The following is a 22,520-nucleotide window of genomic DNA, read 5'->3' on the forward strand; positions in this document are numbered from 1 at the left end:
ATATTTTTTAAATATAATTTTATCAAACAACATTTATGTAAATACATATTTAAATAAAATTTTAATTTATTACTTACCAAACATTTAAAGCATCTCACAATTGTACTTTCACTTAAACCTCCTTCTCTAAATACATATTAAAAAGCTAAGCTAAAAGAGACCCCAAAAAAAAAAGTCAAAAGGCTTAACAGTGTTATGTTGTTACAATGTCGTTATGAAAATATGACAAAAGAGAAAATATTTCATATCTAATAACAATTGACACGTCGGTAAACCTACTTTTTCTTCTTTGTTTCGAGACTTACCATCATAGTTATTAAATCCGGATCGGATCCGTTGGTCGGATTGGTTTTAAAACTGTATACCGGAGGTCGAACTAGTTTGGTTCACAAATCAGATCCTTTGGAAGGCAAACACTGATATTTCCTTCGCATCATGGAGCAATGCCAATAACAGTCAAACATGTGATTGAAAGATTCCATACATGAATCTACTCCCTGAGGTTTAGGATTTCATACAAGTTTGAGCGGTAACAATTCCATCCAATCACAGTTGACATAGAAAGCCAAGAAAATATACCCAAGTGAAAGATAATAATGCCAAAGAAATAACAGGAATTCAATTCCTAAATCTGGAATCTCCTCATCGCCAGATGAAACACGATGCACCAAATCCAGCAACTTCTCGGTGACACCTAAAATTCCATGCTTCCGGTTTTACTGTCTCTTTCTATTTCATCTCAGTCTTAATCACTCACTTAATGCTCAAATGAACTGCAATTAACTTGCAGAGATGCAAGATGATGGCTGGGATGTCCGTGTTTGAAATGCCAAGTTAAATGTCATCAATTTTGTGGAGCAGCTTGTTTTGTGCCAACAGCAAAGAACTCTGCAATAACCTCCAGAGGCATGCCTTTTGTTTCGGGAACCTTTAGAAACACGAACACAAAAGCTATGATACAGACTACTAAGTAAATTGCAAACACGCCAGCAAGGCCAATTGTGTTCAACATCACAGGTAGGGTGTAGGTGACTATGATATCTCCGATCCAGAATATAAGTGCACAGATAGCTATGCAGACACCACGGACCCGAGTTGGGAAGATTTCCGAGCAGAGGATATTTGGGATTGGTCCAAAACCCATGACAAAGCAGCAGAAGTATACAATGACACTGACTGTGGAGAGCACTGCATGAACCACATTGCCCAGCGCCACAAGGTTGGCCACAACCAAGACAACCAGTGATGCTATTAAGATGGGGATGGTAGACAGCAGAAGAAACCTGCAAAATTGGAAAAGAAGTTACAAAGTGGCCATTGTCTGTTTGTTCATGACAAGGATCGTAATTTTGTACCGAGCGATATACCAGGGGTGTACCGCTCGATATATATATATATATATATATATATATATATATATATATATATATATATATATATATATATATATATATATATATATATATATATATATATATATATATATATATATATATATATAAGTTCAAAAATAGGTGACGTCGCCTCTTTTTTCTGCCTGCGTGGGGAGAAGAAACCGATGTTTCCTTCTCCCCGTGCAAAAAAGGGTGACAAGGCGGCTGCCCGCGACATCACCGAGTCTTCTTCTCCCTGAGTGGATAAAGAGAAGTTGCCGATGACGTCAAGGCCTCGTCGCCTCAGACGAGGAGGCGACATCTCATCTGCAATGTCCGACGAGGGAGGGCGACGAGGGATCAGGATCGTTGAGGGAGAGCGACGCGGATCTCCAGGTTCTACCTTCTCTTCTCCCTCTTCTTTCTTCTCCCTTAGCTCTCCCTCGGCTAATACCACCCGATAGTGGGCGGCGATAGTCGAAATTGACCGTCACCAACCGATTTAGGGTGGTAATGGGGCGGGAGCAGCCCCAATCGATGGTACCACCAGATAGCGGGTGGTCCGCATACTGGTCTGCTAGCGAACAGACTGGTATGTACCGCCTGGTACAAGCGATATTATTCGAAATTAAAATCCTTGGTTTATGACATATGCAAATAATACAAGGACTTTTAAGGGAACAGTGAAATCATGCAAATAAAAAAGGGATGGACAAACTGATAAACAAGAAGCGGAATGACCTTCTCCCTGAGATATCCATGAGCCTCATAACAACACCAATACTAGGAAGCATTAACAATGTCGTGACAGCACTAATAAGGATAGATGCTGAATCTGAACTAATGCCAATATTAGAAAGTAGTACTTCAACACCAGCTTGCTCAAGTATCTGAGGAGTGTAGTAGAGAACCCCATTTATCCCAGAAAACTGCATAGCAGAGAAGCGGTATTAGAATAACGATGTATCCTAAAAAAAATAGCAAAGACGAAAATCTTCTGGATAACAAATTAGTGGTATTTGTACATGTTGCAATTTGCAGTGATGATATACTAAATTCTGGATCTTGATGGGGTGGTCACAATTCACCTTAATACGTACCATACCGAGTAGGGCTCGATACACCGATACAGACCGAAATTGAGAACCTTGCTCTCAATACCACAAGAAATGTAAATAACCAAACCTAGGAGTGGTGCTCTGATATAGCTTGTCTAAGAAAAGTGAAGTATCTTATTATACTTATTAAAGTATCTACAAGAAGTCTAATGTTTATCAAGAAGCATTCTTTCCATTATCTGATCCACTATGCAATATCATGTCTTTAAGGCCTTAAAGCAGACCAGCCAGACATCAAAAGATAATACCTAGTAAACCCTGGAATATCTACTGCTAAAAAGAAAAAGGTCTCACCCAATGGTGTATGTAAATGCAGAACTGTATTATAGATCAATTTGGAACTTTTTTTTCCAATGAAGGCAATCTCAGAACCTCATTTTCCAATATTACAAGTTAGAAGGACAAACTCCTTAACTAATTTTTTTCTTTAATCTTTTGGAATATATCTTTTTTCTGCTCAGACTATTTATACTTTAAACATAATAAATTCTTGTCTTGATCATTCATCAAAGAAAACCAGATGTTAACATAAGTTCCTCTCAATTCAATAAAGCCTACAAATTTAAGGCGTGAAACAAAAAATTAGTAATAATAGGAAGAGAATTGTGACTGTCCAGTATGAAAATTCCAGTTTCTTTCATCAAGGCTCAGTCTTCATTTGCAAGGAAAAAAATTCAAACAATATAAATGACCTAACACAAATAATTATAATAGCAATGATTGTTTAGCAAGTGGATGATCAGATAACAAATTCACCATGCAAATTATTTTTTTTCATCAAATAATGCCAAGGGTACACCGTACATAAGATCTTCACATTTGCAGGATTGGTATAGTTTTATCTGCATGTCAAGTCACTAGAAACTAGTGCTGAGTAGTAAATACAAGCCAAAAACAAACACTGGCAGATGTATGATATAGCATGAACTTCTTTATTTCTTTCCAAAATTAACACAACCACAAATACAACAAATTATCAAAAGTTTCTCGTCATCATGTCAAATGATAAAAGGATAATTGGTAACAAGTGGAGACAAACTTATAAATAGGAGTAGGTGAATTACGTACATAGTTATCTAGTTATTCAGGAGTTTATGAATGTGTAAAACAAAGCATACTGCATCGAATTTTGCATACTAAAAGGGTATGATAGAAAAAGATGACAAATACAGAGCAGGGCTCTGAATTACCTCATGCTGACAAGTTAAACTGGAAGAATAGGCTCACTAGAAAATTTAAAATCTATTATAGTAATGTAAAAATCATGATAGCTAACAGAAGGTTACTCATAGAGGTTGCCTGGTGCCCATTACATGGTACAAGAAGAAAAACCTTCCCAGCTACTTAAACCAAATGAAAGCTTTGGAGTAATTAACAAAGATGTCCAACACTTAAATATTCAAAATCTTACTGGTCTCAACCAGAATTTAATTATCATTTCTTAACATGTAGACTTACCTGCTGAAGGATCTGGATTCCAATTCCAACAAACAAAGCACGTCTTACTCCTGGTTCAAATAGATCGGACCACCTTGGGCCTTTACCGGCTGTTTCTGATGGATGAACCATTGCTGGTCCAACTGGATGCTGGTCCATAAGCTCCTTAGAAAAAAGAGCAGGCTGGCTCACCAATGCTGCGGCCTGGACATATGCACTGCCTTCTGGGGCTTCACCTCCTTGTAGCAAAACCCGAGAACCTCTGTGTGACTCAGGGACAGCTTCTTGGTGTAGATAAATTCTTTTGAAACCTTCTTCCTTCTTCCCATCTTCACTTTCTCTCTCAGACCATTTCCAAGCCAATTGCCATCCCCCACCAATACCCATGCTACCAACTGCCTCTCTGGTGTTATCATGGATAGGACTACTAGTTTGTCTCAAACTTAAAGAACTCTCATGTGGTGGGGCTATATCCTTCCCTTCCAAGCTTGTTGTCTGACGAGAGAGTAATGGACTTCGAACATTGTCATCAGACTCACCTCCTCCAGCATCAGCCGCATAGTCTTCACTACCCTGTTGAAGACTCTCCTCATCCCACTGATCATTTTTTAGTTGCTGTTCTGCTACACTAAACATGCTTCCAAAATTAGGGAACATTGTGCTTCGCATGCTGCCCATTTCAGGTAGTTTCTCATGGACACTTCCAAATAAGGTCACCAATGGATCCATTAGTGGTACACTACTCTGCATCTCCATGCTACCATGGCGAGATAAAAGGGTGAAGGCACTTCCGAGGATGCTTTGTCCTTTTACAGGTCGTGCAACCCAGGAAAGACCCTCTTCTGGCCCATACAATGTGATCTGTTCAGTATCAGCAGTTGCTCCCTGGTCATCAGGGAGCTCATTAGCAGGGTCAATTATGTACTCCTCAATGGATGTCTCACCACCTACTCCCAAGCCCTCAACAAGAAGGGCCATTTCTCCTGTGTACTTGAAAGGAAAAGAAATAAGCAAATCATGTCTCCAACTTCTTTAAAACTTTATTTTGTTTGACTAAAACACCATGAAGGCAAATTTAATAGCACAAAAAGAAAAGAACAATGTGATGAGTATTCATCAAGTTAAATAATTTTGGATGTTTTAGAGTTCAAAATTAACTGACTTGTCAACAATTAATGACATATTGAAGAAAAAGAATAGATCATAATATTTAATCCTTTCGGTTATTTGCAAGGTTCATTAACAACTTCCTATAAATATCACAAATACAAAAGTCACATGAATTTTAAGAATAATTAAGTTGCAAAAACAATGTTTAAGAAGTACCGTATTGAGCATGCATAAAAATGTGTACCAATAAAGCTAACCCAACCAGGTCATAAAAATGTTGGTACTAAAAAATATCAACAAAGAATATAACAACTAGAAAATTGAGCCAAAGGATTTCTTTTTATCATGGTTCTAATGACAAACTTTAGTTAAAGCCAACTGGATGAGTGGATGAGTGGTTCAAACCAAAAAGAAGAAAAAAAAAAGATGCTAACTTTTTCTGTCATATTGTGTAAGATTATGTACAACATACCTTTTTGTCTGCATGACCTATTTACTGTTAACATTCATGAGTAAAGAAAGCAATACAGGTAACATGTAACATAGAGACAGAAATGACAGCTAGATTTTTGTTGAAGGTGTCAACCAACTTAGCTAGTAAAGATCTTGATAGTTCATCGCAAGATTCTGGGCTCAAATCCTGCCTTCGCTATTTATCCTTTGTAAGAAAAAAAACAGAAATGACACTAAGCAATAAAATCATCAATATTGTAAATTACAAACATATCTTTGGAGTTAGATATCTACCAAAACATGATTTGTACTAGAAAGAAATCTAGAAACAATCAAACATTCCTTGCTACTATTGTGCTACTTAAAACCAGAAAATAATACTCCAAATATAAGAGGACTTTGATTCTGGAAACATTCACAACTCATTTAGGAACTCTTACTTATGAGATACTATATCTAAGTTTGATCCCAACTTTTTTAGAGTCCAGGAAAGCAACTAAATTTATTTCGTCTTTAGTCATTTCTACTTTATATCTAAGATATATAATTACATGAATACCAAAAAGTTATACTTGGTGGTTTCATGTGGCCCACAAACACTTTCAAAGCAACTGTTTTCCCATAAACATGATAGCAAAAGTTTGGTTATCTTGCTCAAGTGGATTTATCCCCCGCCATTATTCAGTTGATTACGGATTGCCTTTAAAGTACATTCTAGTTGCTTAAGAGGATACACATGCCTGTGCAATGCTGGGGACTGGAAAAAGAAAACGGATAGACTTAGTTAACGAAATAATTGTGAAGTTTTAATAAACAGAAAGTACTTATTTGTCACATGCATATTTTAGTAATTAGGAAATGCAAAACCCCTCTGCAACAAACAAGTACAGTGACAAATTCCTGCTGCCACAAACCTGAAACATCCTCCCTTCCATGCAATCTTTGTAAAACCAATTTTGCCTCGAGCATTTTCCCTTTGCTTACAAGCCACCTTGGAGATTCCGGCAAACAGAAAATTGTCAATAAGAAATATAAAAGGGAAGGAATAGAGAGTACACCAAGCATCACTCTCCAAGCTGGATTTGCCATTAGTGACATTCCAAAAACCATACAGTATGACAGAAACATGCCTCCACAGCCACTGAACTGTGGAAGCGTATTTAACAATCCCCTTATCTCTGATGGAGCTGTCTCAGAAATATATACAGGCACAAGTGTGACAGCAAGACCAATGCCAAATCCATCAATAAGCCTTGCCAAGAGCAAGACATAAACATTCGGAGACCATAACATTATCAAACCACTGACAAAGTACAGGACTGATGAAATAATCAGAAGAGGTCGCCTACCAACCAAATCTGATACTGCTCCAGAGAATGTTGTGATAATAGTAGCACCAATAAGTGACATGGCTACTATTAGACCCTCTATAGTGGGCTCACTCTCCAATTTAAATTCCTTTTTAATGTATAGAACAGCTCCTGAAGAAAATATTTACAAAGATAAGAATTTGTATCATATTTCATATGCCTCTACAAAACAAAGCAGCAATCTGGTATAGAAAAAGAGACAGAGCAATACAATATCGAGATTTCTCTGGATCTAATATGAAATGAAAGGATTGCACAATCAGATGAAACTGAAGCTTTATTCATTGGCAGTGACAATTAATGAGCTATCAACCACAATCCTAATGAGGACCCAGACTGATAAAAAGATGATCAAATATTTTAATTCTAGTTATAGATATCATGTTAAACATAATAATTTTCTTGACTTTAGACTAGGTCGTAGCAATGATGATAAAAATGCAATACATCAGTTATAAATAAATAAATACACACACACACACACACACATATATATATATACACATATCACATATATATATAATATTTATATTTTTTATAATATATATACATATATACATATCACTTACGACATGCCTGCAATGGTAGTGTTGTCCCATCCCTGCAGCAAATTACCAATTGAGGCAGCTATGGCAACCAGAACAGCTCCCTGCATCTTTGCAGCAAAGGATGATGACTTCTGTAAAAGAAAACTTTAGATATATAACCATACTGCAGACTAAAACTTTATTCCATCTCAGGCAGATTGTATAAAGCGAAAAAAATGATTCCAATACCAATGGAGACACACAATTTAGCAACTAAAACATCAAAGTGTTATCATAAAATCTGTAATCATGCTATCTGTAATGCGAAAAAAATTTATGCCAAGATTGAAATCAAATAAATTGGATCTAACAATATTACGATGCGTACCTTTTTCTTGTTGTTCAGAAAAATAAACTTTATCTGATCTACAAGTACTTCATCTTCAGATCTGAAATATCAATCTGCAAGGATTTGCAAGGAGAACTAGATCCTAGATCTTTCTCCTCTCTTCCTATCTTTTCACAGGACCATCTAGATTGATGGATTAGGGGATCACAGAACCATCTAGATTGATGGATTAGGGGATTATGGAAGAGGGAGATTGAGAGAAAAACCAATCTCTCAATTGCTAAGATGCTACTCAGACGCACTCTGATGCACTCAATGATGCACTCAATGATGCACTACTCAGATGCACACTTAACCCCTAGAGGTCCTGTCTATCAGATGCCCCCTTAGCCTCTAGAGGTCCTGTCTATTTATAGGCGAGAGCAGAGGGTCTAGGATAAGTTATTAGGAGAGTTCCTCCCATCAAGGTTATCTCCTAAGGAATCCTACTTTAATATGGACTTCTTTTCTATTGGCCAATAACCATAATCAGAATCTAATAATATCTATAATATATCTTACCTAATTAAATAGGACCACATAATCTAACATTCTCCCACTTGGCCCAATAATTGATAAGATACAAAAAGACTTAAAAATCAAAAATAAATAAACAAAATTTATTTTAAAAAAAATAATTTGACTCAATTGGATTCTGAAATTTTTGGAAAAACTATATACACGCGCGTGAATTTTAGAAAATAGGCCAATAAATCCAATAATAATAATAATACTATATTAAGTCTGACTAACAATATGAGTCATAGCGGTTGTATGCCATCAGTGTCACACTTCCTTCTATATACCACAATACTGTTAGCCTTTCCTAATGCAGTCCAAAAATAACCCCTATAATTTGTCTTGTCAAGACAATCCTGTCATCACATTCAACCATAATATGTACATACATAATTGTGAACATGATAGCAGAAACAAATAACTTTAAGTACGTAAGTAAGAATGTCAATTATAATATCCACTCAAACATACATCACCATATCCTTTATGGGTTGCTCACAAACCCAATCATAAGAACATGTTCTTTCAAAATACTTTAGACTGTAAGTCCTAAGTGAATGGATCAACAATCAATACAGTGGAACTCATGTAATTAATTGACATTAGATGTTTCTAGACTCATCTTCTCTAACCATCAAGTACTTTATACCATAATGCATATAGATGCAATAGTACTTGTCATTCTTAGAGAAGAAAACTACTGCAATGTCATAAAATATCTTCAACGACTTGGTAATTGAGTCTAACTACACCAAGTCGTGAGATAAAAATTTTGCAATAAAAACTTTGATTAGTGGCCTCAAAGCATGCCACAAAATCAACTTCTATTATTAATAATAATAAATTGCCTCTCTAATTACATAGATATTAACCGTAAGGTGGACTTCCTATTATCGAGGCAATTTATATAATCAGCATCTGAAAAATACCATTATTTCAAGCTGATATAATTTCATACATGTGAGCATATAATCTTTTGTCCCTTCCGGATATCTTATTACTTTCTCTGTAGTCCTTTAATGTTTTTACTTCTAGGTGATTTCAATATATACCCAACATTTTAATTGTAAAAACTGATATCTTTTCTAACACAGGCTTGAGCATAAACTTCCAACTACGCATATACAAAGAATATCTTCTTTGTCTTATCCTTTTCAAGTCATTTTCAAGCATTTACTATTGACTAAAATTTTGCTTTTATGATTGACTGAACAAAGCTGTATATTAAAATCATTTCAAGACTCGGTTGATATATACTTTCTAAGACAATCTTCATAATCATTGAGGTATATCCTTGAATTACTCAATGTTAATAATATAAGATGTCTCATTCATATCAACCATATTAAAACTTTTAGTGACAAATTCTTGATTTAGTATAATAAATCAAGATCACTATTAGTAAGGCAAAATATTATTCATATATAAGACCAATATAATAAACTTGCTCACTGATATAAATACTGATTAATAGTATTTACCTTAAATCTGAAATAATGATATTAAGAACCTTTATATATCATTACGTTAGCTTGTTTAAGGTCATAAATGGATTCCTAAATTTGCATATCAAACTTTATATTTCTTTCATTTTCTTTGTAAATCATTTAGAATAACCCATATAAAGCTAGATCTTTTAAAAAAATATTTTCATATCATTCTAATATAACTTAAACTCATAATGAATCATTAATGTCATGATGATTCTTAACGAGTTCATTAAAACTCTCATTATGATCGATACATTCTTTATGAGTAAAACTTTTAACCACAAGTCTGACCATTATATCGTTTGACATTGTCCTTTGAGTCACATTTATATAATAGACTCTTTTACAATTATTGGACAATTCGATAAATTTATCAGACACTATTCTGGTTATTAATTTTAACTCTTCTTTTATTGCATCATATTACTTTTCAGAATCATTACTTTTCATGACCCGTGACAAAAATAAGAGATCCATTCTGATTCCTATATCATAATATAATTCTTGTAGATATACAACATAATAACCATAAATGACATGATTCCTTCCCCTTTGAGATATTCTCAAAGTTATCAATTATGGTTGTTCTACAAGACCATTAACAACGATATCAATATAATGTAGGAGTTTAATAATGTTATTTTGTTGTTCATTTTCATCAAATCATTTAATGATTTAAGTAACAATAATCTCTCGAATAATAAAGGAGTATTAACTTGTATCTCCTTTATATCAAAATTAAATTCCGAGATTTTCACTCCCACTGATTTGCTATTTTATAGGAATCTTATGTTACCAAATTTAATTGTCCTCGTACTATGATTAGAGCAATAAAATATGTACCCCTTTTAAACTTTTCTGAATAGATAATAAAATATTCAGAAATAATTATTAAATTTAATTTTCTTTTATGTAAGTTGAAGATCCTTATCTCCATAGGACAATCTCAAATATATAAATATCTTAAGTTCAGTTTCCTATTATTTCATAACTTAAAAGAAGTCATGTAATTTACTTACTAGGAACACCATTCAAGATATACATAGTTGTCCGGAGCTTCTTCTCACATTGATTTAGATACAAAAGAATAACTTATCATTGTTCTTAACCATATCTATAAGGTACGATGACATCTTTTAGCAATCATATTCTGCTGTAACACATTTGGTAAATCATATACCTTATTTTTCTAAGAATCTAGCAAAAGAATTAGGTTCATCATAAATACCATAAAATTTATCAACTTTGTCAGATATGATGATTTTGACTTTTCTATCTAATTGTCTATCAACTTCATTTATATACACTTCAAGAGTGTAAACGATCATAGACTTTACATGAATTAGATATATATAATCATATCTCAATATATTATTTATATGATGATAAAATGTCTCTCTTTAATGAGACAAAAGCATAGAGTGATAAACATAACCTCAAGGAGTTTATAAAACTATATTTCACATCAATATTTAATTACAGGATCATTGTAAACTTATGATTCATATTAATTCTGCATAGACTATTATACAGAATTCAAATATTAATTTTATTGAAGCACAATAAGTTTATAACCACCAAAAGGAAAATAATATTTTAATAATTCTAGGTAAAGAACTCAAATTCTCAGAATTATAAGAAGCATGGATCCTCAAGATTTATCAAATTGAATCATCTATAGATATAAGTAATAAATACAAACTAATATCGCTTTTACTTTAAGATGATTCCCTATATTGATAAATATCTCATTCTCTTTTGGTTTTATCCCTCTTATTTTTTTTCTTATTTTAATAAAAATATCTATTATTAGTAACATATGATGAAGCATTAAATTAATCCATCAATAATATCCGTAATATTTGATTTGAACCATACAAAGGTTATAATTATACCTTTTTCATTTCAAATCAAATCTTATAATATATTTCTTCTTCACATAACTTTATTTGCTACAAAAGTAACACTTTATTGTGAAGATATTCTTTTATGAGTTTATATAATAATTATAAACTCAAGTGGAATTACGCTTCATCCTTATTTTAGTGTAACCTACTCCTTGAGTAGTACTCAAAATATTATGAGTCTTGAGCTTACAGCTTTATCATTTATTTTGATAATATAATTTTAAATTCCTCAAATACTATCATAGTAAAGTATCAACTAATGACTTATCAGATAATTTAAATTGATCCTTAGATATTCTCATGCGCTAGTTGTAAACTGTACTGAAGTCTAAGTATCATAAAATTTAAAATTGAGTCTTTCATACCTTTCTTGATCAGTCACCTCAATTATTTATTTCACAGAACTTTCAGTAATTAAGTTTGTGTTCTGTTCAATTAATATGATCAAGGTCTCACTTACTCGATACAACTTGTATATGCTCAAGCCATTTATTTCAGAAAAATAGAGACATTTACAGAAACACAATAAAGGAAGTGCCACAATAATAATATAACATTAATGCTTTGAGTTTCTAAAATATGATGAACTATTGATATCATCTATATTTCACCTTTGGGTGAATTATTGACATATATCTAGTGTTCACTCAAAATCACTTATGGAGGACTAATATCATTCTTGTGGAATAGTGTTGTTACCTTTGGATATACAACCCTAAACTGCAAGAATATCCAAAACAGTATCATCCTACCCAATCACATAATTATTTGAAATATATTCTCCTTTGGGATTATCTAAATCTCATAATTATATGTGTCATCGTGAATATTATTTTATTTAATGTCATTTATGATGAATTACATAATGTATTTTATAGATTATTGGTCCAGGTCACTTTGGTGGCAACAGGACCAATACAAAAAAGTAAAATACAGTCTAAAATATCCCATGAATGACATGAACTTTATTGTAATTCATATCCCATAAGTCTATCATCCCAGGCTACTTTGGTAGCTACCGGTCAGATAAAACTTAGGAAGATAAATTACAAATAATATTCACTAAATTTCTTTATCCTAATTCATACTGTCATTATGAATATTATTTTTATTTAATATCATTTAGAACTAATTTCATAATGTATTTTATAAATTACTAGTCCAGGTCACTTTGGTGGCTGCAGGACCAATACAAAAATATAAAATACAATCCAAAATGTCCTATAAATGATAAGACATTTATTGTAATTCATATTACAAAAGTTTATCATCCAAGGCCACTTTAGCAGCTACAAGTCAGATAAAACTTAAAGAGATGAATTACAAATAATATTTATCAAATTTCTTTAATTTATGCTAAACAGTTCAATAATAGAATAACAACCACTATGCGTGAGGGCAACGCCGCCTTCACATGGGCTGCAGCCGTTGCCTTCCGCGGGCACAGCGTTCACAGGCGGTGCGGGATGCCCGTGGTGCCGCCACCGCTCGCAAGCGAACCTCTGGCTGCGACGACCGTGATGCGCGACTGCGGGGTGGTACACGGCCCTTCGTCGACAACGATCAATAGAGATGATCATCTCAATAACATCGATGATAGTAAACAGTAAATTCATCGATCAAACATAAAATTATACATTGCTCATAAACAGTAATAGAGCAAATCATATAGAAAGAAAACAGATCAATAATATCTGATGAATCATTCAAGCATCGTAAAGAACAATAATAGATCTAATATATTTGATCTCAAGAACTTGGCTCTGATACCAATTGTTAGAATAAAATCTGTAATCATGCTATCTGTAATGCGGAAAAACTTTTATGCCAAGATTGAAATCAAATAAATTGGATCTAACAATATTACGATGCGTACCTTTTTCTTGTTGTTCAGAAAAATAAACCTTATCTGATCTACAAGTACTTCATCTTCGGATCTGAAATATCAATCTGCAAGGATCTGCAAGGAGAACTAGATCCTAGATCCTTCTCTTCTCTTCCTATCTTTTCATAGGACCATCGAGATTGATGGATTAGGGGATCACAGAACCATCTAGATTGATGAATTAGGGGATTATGGAAGAGGGAGATTGATAGAAAAACCAATCTCTCAATTGATGAGATGCTACTCAGACGCACTCTGATGCACTATTCAGATGCATACTTAACCCCTAGAGGTCCTATCTATCATATGCCCCCTTAGCCCCTAGAGGTCCTGTCTATTTATAGGCGAGAGCAGAGGGTCTAGGATAAGTTATTAGGAGAGTTCCTCCCATCAAGGCTATCTCCTAAGGAATCCTACTTTAATATGAACTTCTTTTCTATTGGCCAATAACCATAATCAGAATCCAATAATATCTATAATATATCTTACCTAATTAAATAGGGCCACATAATCTAACACAAAGTTTAGAGAATTTTTCATACCCTGAACGAGACCATTGAAGCGAGTTGATATATCAAAATGTTGAAGACTTGGTGACTAAACCAACGAAACAAAATGATTTTGCCCGGAAATGGCAACAGATCAAGAAGAAAAGAGACAACTTACTTGCAGTGGAACCCAGAGCAGATTCGATGCTCCCACGCTGGACCTTCACGGGCTCTGCGCGTTGATACGAAGCTCAGAGAAGCGGAAGAGATACTCTCTTTGGTGGCCGAATAAAAAAATAAAAGAAATGGAGCTAAACAGCAGCAGGAGATTTCGCTACAGCCCTTTAGCATACGAGACTTGGGATACTGTATCTCCTCTTGTCTTCCCTCCTCTCTTTGGAGTTTGGAGCTTATCACTGCAATTAAACGAGCGAGTGAAAGCTGCAGAAAACGCCAAAAGTCACTGAACTCACAGGTACGGCCTCTTCGATTCGTCGAAACAGGGGTAAGGATCTCAGAGTTTTAGGGTTTTCTCCACCGAACGTCTCCAAGTTCACACCTTTCACGCGAACAACCCCCGACGGCTTTCAGCAACGCGTCAAGTGCCCTGAAAAATGAAATCATTCGGTTCAAAATGCTGGGACCTTTGGTCAGTTCACTCGGCTGCACACCTCCAAAATCCTCCGTGCTGCTTTAGTTAAGCCATAAAATCCTCAGAAAGCTTGGGAAATCTGAGAAGGAAAGTAGTAATGGGATCAATCAGTGGCTGTAACCGCAGCTGTATGAAGGCTATCAGACGATTCCTTTTGTTGTATTGGATTTGCTGGACCTTTGCATGTCGCTAGATATAGAAAGCGGTTCCAGATTCCAGCTTTGGGCTGTCCTCGTGGAGTCTGAACGTGGTAGCGACCATTTGTTCTACCCGTCAAAGAAGATGGGAGTAGGAAGACGAAGGAAGAGGAGCCCCGTCCGCTGTGTTTCCTGCTCCTCTCGAACGAACGAATGGGACGGCGCTATTACTCTACTCGGACCTGATGACGCCCTCCCTCTTTGGGTTATCAAGATGAATATTGATCGTGTTGAAAAAATATATTTAATTTAGTTTTCATCCCCCGCACTAATAAGAGACATAACAAAAAATACGCATGAAAATAAAAGATCTTATTAAAGAATATCACTTTCAAAATAAACATAAATCCAAAATCTAGATGCCTAGTAACTAATGCAATTTTTCAAGACGTTTCTTCTTTATGATATATATATATATATATATAATATGGGGATTTGTTGTGAAAAATTAATTTTTTAGTTCATCGATCAACTCTCATTAGTCTTCGTCTCCTCTCCTCTCCTCGGATATTATGAAATCTTTTTGTGGAAAATTTTCTGGGGATCTCAACCATATGGTTGTTGCTATCACGTTAAACTTTGTAGCAATCGTAACAAGTTCATGATAGATGCTTTCATTGCATCACTAAGAGAAAGGAATACATCGTGTGCCTTGCTATTGAAAATATTGTTGTACATATGGAGTAGGTGGCATCACAAGACTTTAAGTTCGAATCTTATCTTTTAATTAAAAAATCTGCAACTAATAATTACATGAAAAACATAATGATGACATGATGTTTGATTTTTATAGAAAGAGATTATAATACTTCGATTTGATTAGTCTCACGTTAATGTGGTCTAAGACATCGATTAAAAATTTTAGATATTTACAGTGGTTTTTCGTTTTTTTTTTTTTTTTTGAAGTGATGAAAATAGTATATGATCCTAAGACCTTCTTAAGCCGATCTAACAAGATCATTTTTTCAGTTAAGTTAGCTAACGCATTCAAAAGATGTATTAAATAGCACATTCAAAATATATGCTGGATGAGATTTTTGGACTTTCAGCTTTTGATAAATTGATCCAGTATATTATTATTAGACTAATATTTTGGATGTAAAAAAATATTAGATAAAATCTTAAACGCTCAACATTTGAGCAATATGATTGATTTTAGTAATATAATTGATTTTGCATTTATTCGTACGTTCCTTGCCATCGCATGGAGTTTGAAATATCATTCACTGCATTATGTTTGCATCATCAATAAAGCGACATTATGCCACGGAATAAGAATAGTATCTAACTAAGAGGACAATTGGTTACTTGCGATGGAAATATATGCAGCCAACAGCTACACAGCAAAAGACATGACGCAGTGATTAGTAGTAAATGAAGTTGTTTAGATGTCTCCATGTGTAATTATTAATTACTGTGTTGCATTTTAATGATGTTAAAATAGCATATGTTGAGTCTTGCATTTTAACGATGAAATGAGTTTAACGAACTAATTTTATGAAAAGTTAGGTGATATAGATATATTTTTACAAAGGGTCTGGACCATTTGAATGACATGTTGGAAGATCCAAAGTCATGCTAAAGGCTTTGACACTATAATAAATGATTTGTTATGTTAAAAGATTTGACAGTGTGTCACATGTGAAAGAAAAATAAATGGAGATTTAAACAATGTGGACTAACACATAAAAAAAATGACATGCTAGAAAAATTGACCGCTTATCAAAAAACTCTATGGCATCCTTGAAAAAGTTGCTATTTTGAAACTTTATTTGAATATAATTTAAACTGCAATTGAGTTTCAATTGAATTAAATTTGTTTATGTTTGTTTAGTTGAGGTCGAAGTGCATTGAATTAAGCCTTTATTGGGGGCAATCTATGGTTTGAACGGTTTGAGCGATGGTACCACATGGCATGATGCTATTTCAAATATGTTGTTGATAGTATTGCTAATACCCTTGTTTTTAAGTACTTTATCATAATTTACTCTAAATTTTTTTGTACTCTTTATAGTAGTTACAATCGTTCCACTTTTAGAAGCATTAAAATTTTTTATTAAAGTTACTAAGCTTATTTAACTTTCTAATTGAGCTACTAAGCTTAGAAGGTGTGAGAATATTTGTAAGATTTTGAGAATGTCAAGGTTCCTTGTGAGCCTTAAAAAAAAATATAAAGGATTATTAATTTCTATGGATCGAAAGAAACACGAAAGCCGATGACCTCAATAAAAAAGAAATCATGAATGAATATAAGTCTAGAATACCAAATCACTATAAAATTAATTTACCTTTATATCTTTACTTGCTATTTTATTCATACCTTTTTTTTTCTTAGTTGAATTAGATTTTAATACTTGTCACTTGTCTTTAATCAAAATTTTAAAATTTATTGAAATTTATAATAGCACTAATTCACCTACTCTTAGTATCATTCAAAATTCAACATAATATACAAAGTTCAGTAAAAAAAATTAAAAAATAATGATGGTACAAAATATTATATAAGAGGAGAGAGCGGCAAATGTGATTAGGCAACATATGGATGGAGGAGACAATAAAATCAAATTTCAATATACAACCCAACCTTTAATTGCAAGATTTCAATTTTAAAATCACCTATAACATGCTGCTGCAATTTAGTTGTATATCCATGTGTTGTAAATGACTTGTAATTAAATATTATAATTAAATAAGGTTCTAGCTAACTTAGTTAATAAAGATTTTAATAGTTAATAAAATCTTGAGCTTAAATTAGTACTCAAGATATTTATTTGTGTCTCAAGTGTAATTATTACTATATATGAGGGTATATTTAGAAAAAAAAACATTAGGATATTTTAGTTCGTATTTTCCCAGAATACAATCTTTCTTCTTGTGGGAAGAAACTCTTAGAATCTTCAGATCGAAACAATATTTCATCCCTGGATCGATAATAAAGGATCCAGATTGTATTGAGGATGATCGTAAGCATCATGATCTTTTTATAATTTCTTAATTCATTATCAAATTGCTTTGGGTTTTGAACATCTTGATCTCTCCTTATTTTGTTTTTGTAATCTTAATGATATTATGTTGGGACAGATTGAGAGAGAGAAAAATTGTAAAAAAAAAAAAGGGGAGGGGGGGGGGGGGATTATGATCATGGATTGCCGCGGTTTGCAGCAAGCCATCCGAGTTCGCTCGGTTGAAGTGCATAGGAAAGTGGTGAAAAAGAAGAAAATAAGGAAGGAAAAAAAAAAAAAAAGAAAGGAGAGAAAGAAGGATTGACGTGAGCCCGTGAGAGGAAAGACAGGAAAATAAAAAAATTATGTCAACCATTTTGTTGTAGCAGGTGACAGAAGTGATCTTAGAGGTGGACATTGGAAGAAGAAAAAAAAAAAAATGGAGAATGGAACAAGAAAAATAAAAGAAAAAAGAAAAAGGTACGTGAATTAAAATTAAAAGATATTAATAGGTTTTGTTTAAAATTAAAAAAAATTTATATATGGTTGTGAATTCTTGACATTCCCAACTAATCGGGAAGTAGATAAGATTAAAGATAATTAATCCATAAACACTAATTCACCCTCTTAGTATCGTCACGGTCCTTATAATTGGTATCAGAGTCACGTTTCTCTTTATTTGGTTTAATACCTAAGAGAGATGACTTTGTTTGATTTTCAAGATGGTTTTCTATCATTTATCTTCATATGTTCAATAGGACGGACTACACATATTGGAAAACTCGAATGAAATTTTTCTTGCTCTCTATAAATTTTAATTTATGGAATATTATTGAACTTGGCTTTCAAAAATCTTCTAAACCAATAAATGAATGAAATGATTTAGAGAAGAAGATTTTTTCTTTGAATGCTAGAGCTAGGAATGCTCTATTTTATACTTTGGATAAAAATGAGTTTAATCGTATTTCGACTTGTGAAACTGCACATGACATTTGGCATTCGCTTGAAGTCATACACGAAGGCATAAGTAGGGTTAAATATTCTAAAATTAATCTTTTGATACATAATTTTGAATTGTTTGGAATGTAACTAAGCAAAACCATTAGAGACATGTACACCCATTTTATGGATGTTGCCAATAGTTTAAAAGTACTTGGTAAAAATTTTTCTAACCTTGAACTTATAAATAAAATACTAAGATCCCTTCTAAAAAATTGAAATCTAATGTAACGGCAATATAAGAAGTGAAAGATCTAAATAATTTTTTACTTGAAGAATTTATTGGGTCTTTAATAACCTATAAAATAATTTGTATTAAATATAATCAACATAAAAACTATCTTCCAAAGAATATGAAGGATTTGACACTTCGAACAATAGAAGATCACTCGAGCGAAAGCTTAAGTGATGATGACATAGAACTTTTGACAAAAAAATTTAAAAAGTTCATAAAAAAGACTAATTCTAAAAATAAACTTAAAAATGACACAATAACTTACTATAAATCAAAGAAGCTACAAAAGAAAAAGAAAGCATTCAAGGTAACATGGGATGAATCGAGTACATTCGAAGATGAGGAGTAAACCATCAAAGGCGAGATGGTGAACTATGCCTTAATGGCTTTCGACGATGAGGTAAATGACTCAATCGAATCTCATTTATCTTACAACAAATTGATTAATACTTTCTATGATTTATTTGATAATATAAGTTGTTAAAAAAGGATCATACTTCTCTTGCTAATAAATTTAAAAAATTAAAAAATGAGCATGATAATTATATATTAACTCCTTACACTAAGTGTGAAGAGTTAAGACTCATTTAAAAAGAAAATTTTATTTTTACAATAAACGTTAGAAAAATTTAAAATTGGTAGAAAATCTTTAAACATAATTCTTACCAATAAGAGTCATGTTCGTATAATTTTTATACAATTACCAAGAAGGAATCAGCTTTGTAAATAATACTCAACAAAAGCCAACCATTTTTGTTAAAGGACCCACATTATATGTTTCTATAATCTTTATAGTAGACATGGTCATTTTGCATTTAAATATCCATTCAAAAAGTATAACTCACATAAATTGATTTGGGTTCCTAAAGGAACCATGAATGTCTTAATGTCAAAAATTAAAATAGATAGATCCAACCATGAGAGACCCAAAGCTAAATGGGTACCTAGAACAAATACACCCTTCTTGTAGAAATATCTACAATCGAAAGTTAGGAGAAAAAATAAAATTTTGATAGTGAATGCTCAAGGCTTATGACCGGAGATCTAACATACTTCACAAAGCTCATTAGCCGAAACAAAATAATTTTAAAAATATCTTTATTTCTAAAACTTATCAAGTTTTTCGATCATGTATATTATTAGTTTTTGAATCTCTTTGAACTATGAAAGTGATTTTGATGATATGAATTTGAATGAGTTATTATCTAAATCATGATATTGATATCTTAATAATTATAACTTGAGAATTTATATAAATCTAGATCGTTCACTATGATTTTTTCATTTTATTAAAGAGAATTATCCAAAAGAATCATGATTTCTCTTATAAATCATTTTTTTATTCCCTCTTTCACTAAAAAGGATATTTGTTAAAATGAATCATGTCTTTTGGTATTCACGAATTGACCCTTCTTGATCTTTTATATTAAAAACTTTCATGTTAAGATTTTCATATGAGTCCTTTGTATTTATGTTATGAACAGAACAATACACAAAAAAGCAAAAAGTGCTAGTTTGAATATTAAACTTAGGCATGTTAAATTCTTAATTTTTCCAAATTTGATACTCGATATCTTTTATGAATCAAGATCCTTGTTCTCCTATACTTCCTTTTGTTAAAGAGAATAGTTATGAATCATGGATTTTCTTTTGATTTCTCAAAATTCATGACTTAAAATTTCCTTTGAAGAGGCAATATTTGGTCTCCAAAGATTTCTTTTTACTATTTATAAAAGAAGAGACTTATCAAAATTAATCATGACTTGATCCTTCATTATCTTTGATGTTGATATCTTTCAATATGTTTGTAATTGGTTGTATACCTTATGTCATATTTAAAAATTGATGTAAAGAAAAAATATTTATAATATTATATTATTCTCTTCCTTTGCACAATGACAAAGGGGGAGAAAGATTGCTAATTTGAATATTACAAAAGGAAGAAAAATCAAGCAAAAGTGTAATGGTACCGCTAGACTAGGCGGTGGTACTACCAGATTGAGCAATGGTACCGCCTAATATTAGACTAGCAAGCGGTGGTACCACCCAGTGCAAGCGATGGTACCGCCCTGTCACGGACAAACTTCTAAACAGGATGTTTGATGTAATGCTTATGTATGTCCGTGTCTTTTGGTATGTTCATGCCTTGTACAGCATGTAGAGGGACGACCGAAGGCGTAATAGTCCCATTTTAGTTAAGTTGGTGGCCTCTTTAGGCTTGTAAATAAAGGTTGTGTCATGTGGACACGTGTGAGAGATTTTTAATCTGTAATAGACCATTTTACCCTTTGTTGTGCAACTGTTCAGAGCTTGTAAAGTCTGTTTGGAATTTGCACTGTCTATGAAGTGTTTTTCGGAGATGTTTGCTTGTGGATCCCGATTGAGGCGTTCTCTCTAACCCGTTCTCTCTTTTGTTGGTTCTAAGGGACAATGGGAGGCTTCGGAGAGGCTGACCTTTGCGGACGGACACGCAAGGGTGCCACACGACTTAGGCAAAACTAGCTAAGTCCGTGACATATGATATCAGAGCGGGATAAGCACTCATAGAAACACTTAGCATGCAAATATGGGGGACCTAGCGGGGCTGCATTGAGGGCAGTCAGCACACTGTCATGGACTTAGCTGGTTTTGCCTAAGTCGTGCGGCACTCTTGTGTGTCCGTCTGCAAAGGTCAGCCTCCCCGAAGCCTCCATTTGTCCCTTAGGACCACCAAAAGAGAGAACGGGTTAGAGAGAACGCCTCAATCGGGATCCACAAGCAAACATCTCCGAAAAACACTTCATAGACAATGCAAATTACAAACAAACTTTACAAGCTCTGAACAGTGGCACAACAAAGGGTAAAATGGTCTATTATAGATCGAAAATCTCTCACACGTGTCCACATGACACAACCTTTATTTACAAGCCTAAAGAGGCCACCAACCCAACTAAAATGGGACTATTAAGCCTTCGGCCGCCCCTCTACATGCTGTACAAGGCATGAACATGCCAAAAGACATGGACATTCATAAGCATTACATCAAACACCTTGTTTAAAAGTTTGTCCGTGACATTCTCCCCCACTTATTCCTTCGACGTCCTCGTTGAAGCCTTTGTCGACACTGCAACTCCTCGCCTTTGCTGAGTCTTCAATCTTTTGCTCCAACTATAATGCGCCTCTTGGCTCCTAGCTGCTCTCCGCTGCTGTTTTTGAGTAGTCGAACCTTTGATCCGCCATGTTGCTTCAACTCACCAATGACTCTGACTCTGGTGTGGGGTTGGCTGAGTTGTATTGATCATTGTTGATTCCTGCGGATCCCCTAGATGAAGGAAAAGACCATCCTTACTGCGCCAGTCTCTCAAATGCCTCATGCTGCTTGAACTGGGTGGATGCTTGTTGGAGCTTTTAACGAGCATCGTCTCGCAAACTTCTGAAGTTTTGGGTCCTT

The 22,520-nt window shown here is 33.7% G+C and overlaps 1 protein-coding gene across 5 annotated transcripts; it reads right to left on the reverse strand.

Annotated features, from left to right (window-relative positions):
- Positions 1-450: 450 nt before the first annotated feature.
- LOC135612546 (monosaccharide-sensing protein 2-like) lies at positions 451-15,112 on the reverse strand. Of its 5 annotated transcripts, none has more exons than XM_065108958.1 (8): positions 14,895-15,112; positions 14,737-14,796; positions 14,244-14,672; positions 7,438-7,540; positions 6,406-6,972; positions 3,950-4,911; positions 2,115-2,302; positions 451-1,283 (listed from the first exon to the last, which is right to left on the reverse strand). In XM_065108958.1, exons 4-8 carry the CDS (start codon positions 7,514-7,516, stop codon positions 845-847), a joined length of 2,235 nt encoding a protein of 744 aa, XP_064965030.1. In that variant the 5' UTR covers positions 7,517-7,540; positions 14,244-14,672; positions 14,737-14,796; positions 14,895-15,112; the 3' UTR covers positions 451-844. The 5 variants fall into 5 exon arrangements, with proteins under 5 accessions (XP_064965030.1, XP_064965028.1, XP_064965029.1 ...); XM_065108956.1 differs by having other exon boundaries at positions 14,244-14,297; positions 14,539-14,796; XM_065108957.1 differs by having other exon boundaries at positions 7,438-13,240; positions 14,244-14,297; positions 14,539-14,796.
- Between the last annotated feature and the right edge of the window lie 7,408 nt (positions 15,113-22,520).

This window comes from Musa acuminata, chromosome BXJ2-5 (genome assembly GCF_036884655.1).
Source record: "Musa acuminata AAA Group cultivar baxijiao chromosome BXJ2-5, Cavendish_Baxijiao_AAA, whole genome shotgun sequence".
NCBI classification, from domain to species: domain Eukaryota; kingdom Viridiplantae; phylum Streptophyta; class Magnoliopsida; order Zingiberales; family Musaceae; genus Musa; species Musa acuminata.

Coding starts and splice junctions, on each gene's coding strand:
- LOC135612546 (XM_065108958.1), bottom strand. CDS start 7,516: ATGCAGGGAGCTGTTCTGGTTGCCATAGCTGCCTCAATTGGTAATTTG. Junction 4,912..6,405: donor TGGAAGGGAGGATGTTTCAG/GTTTGTGGCAGC, acceptor TCAAGTACACAG/GAGAAATGGCCCTTCTTGTT. Junction 2,303..3,949: donor GAATCCAGATCCTTCAGCAG/GTAAGTCTACAT, acceptor TCTGCTATGCAG/TTTTCTGGGATAAATGGGGT.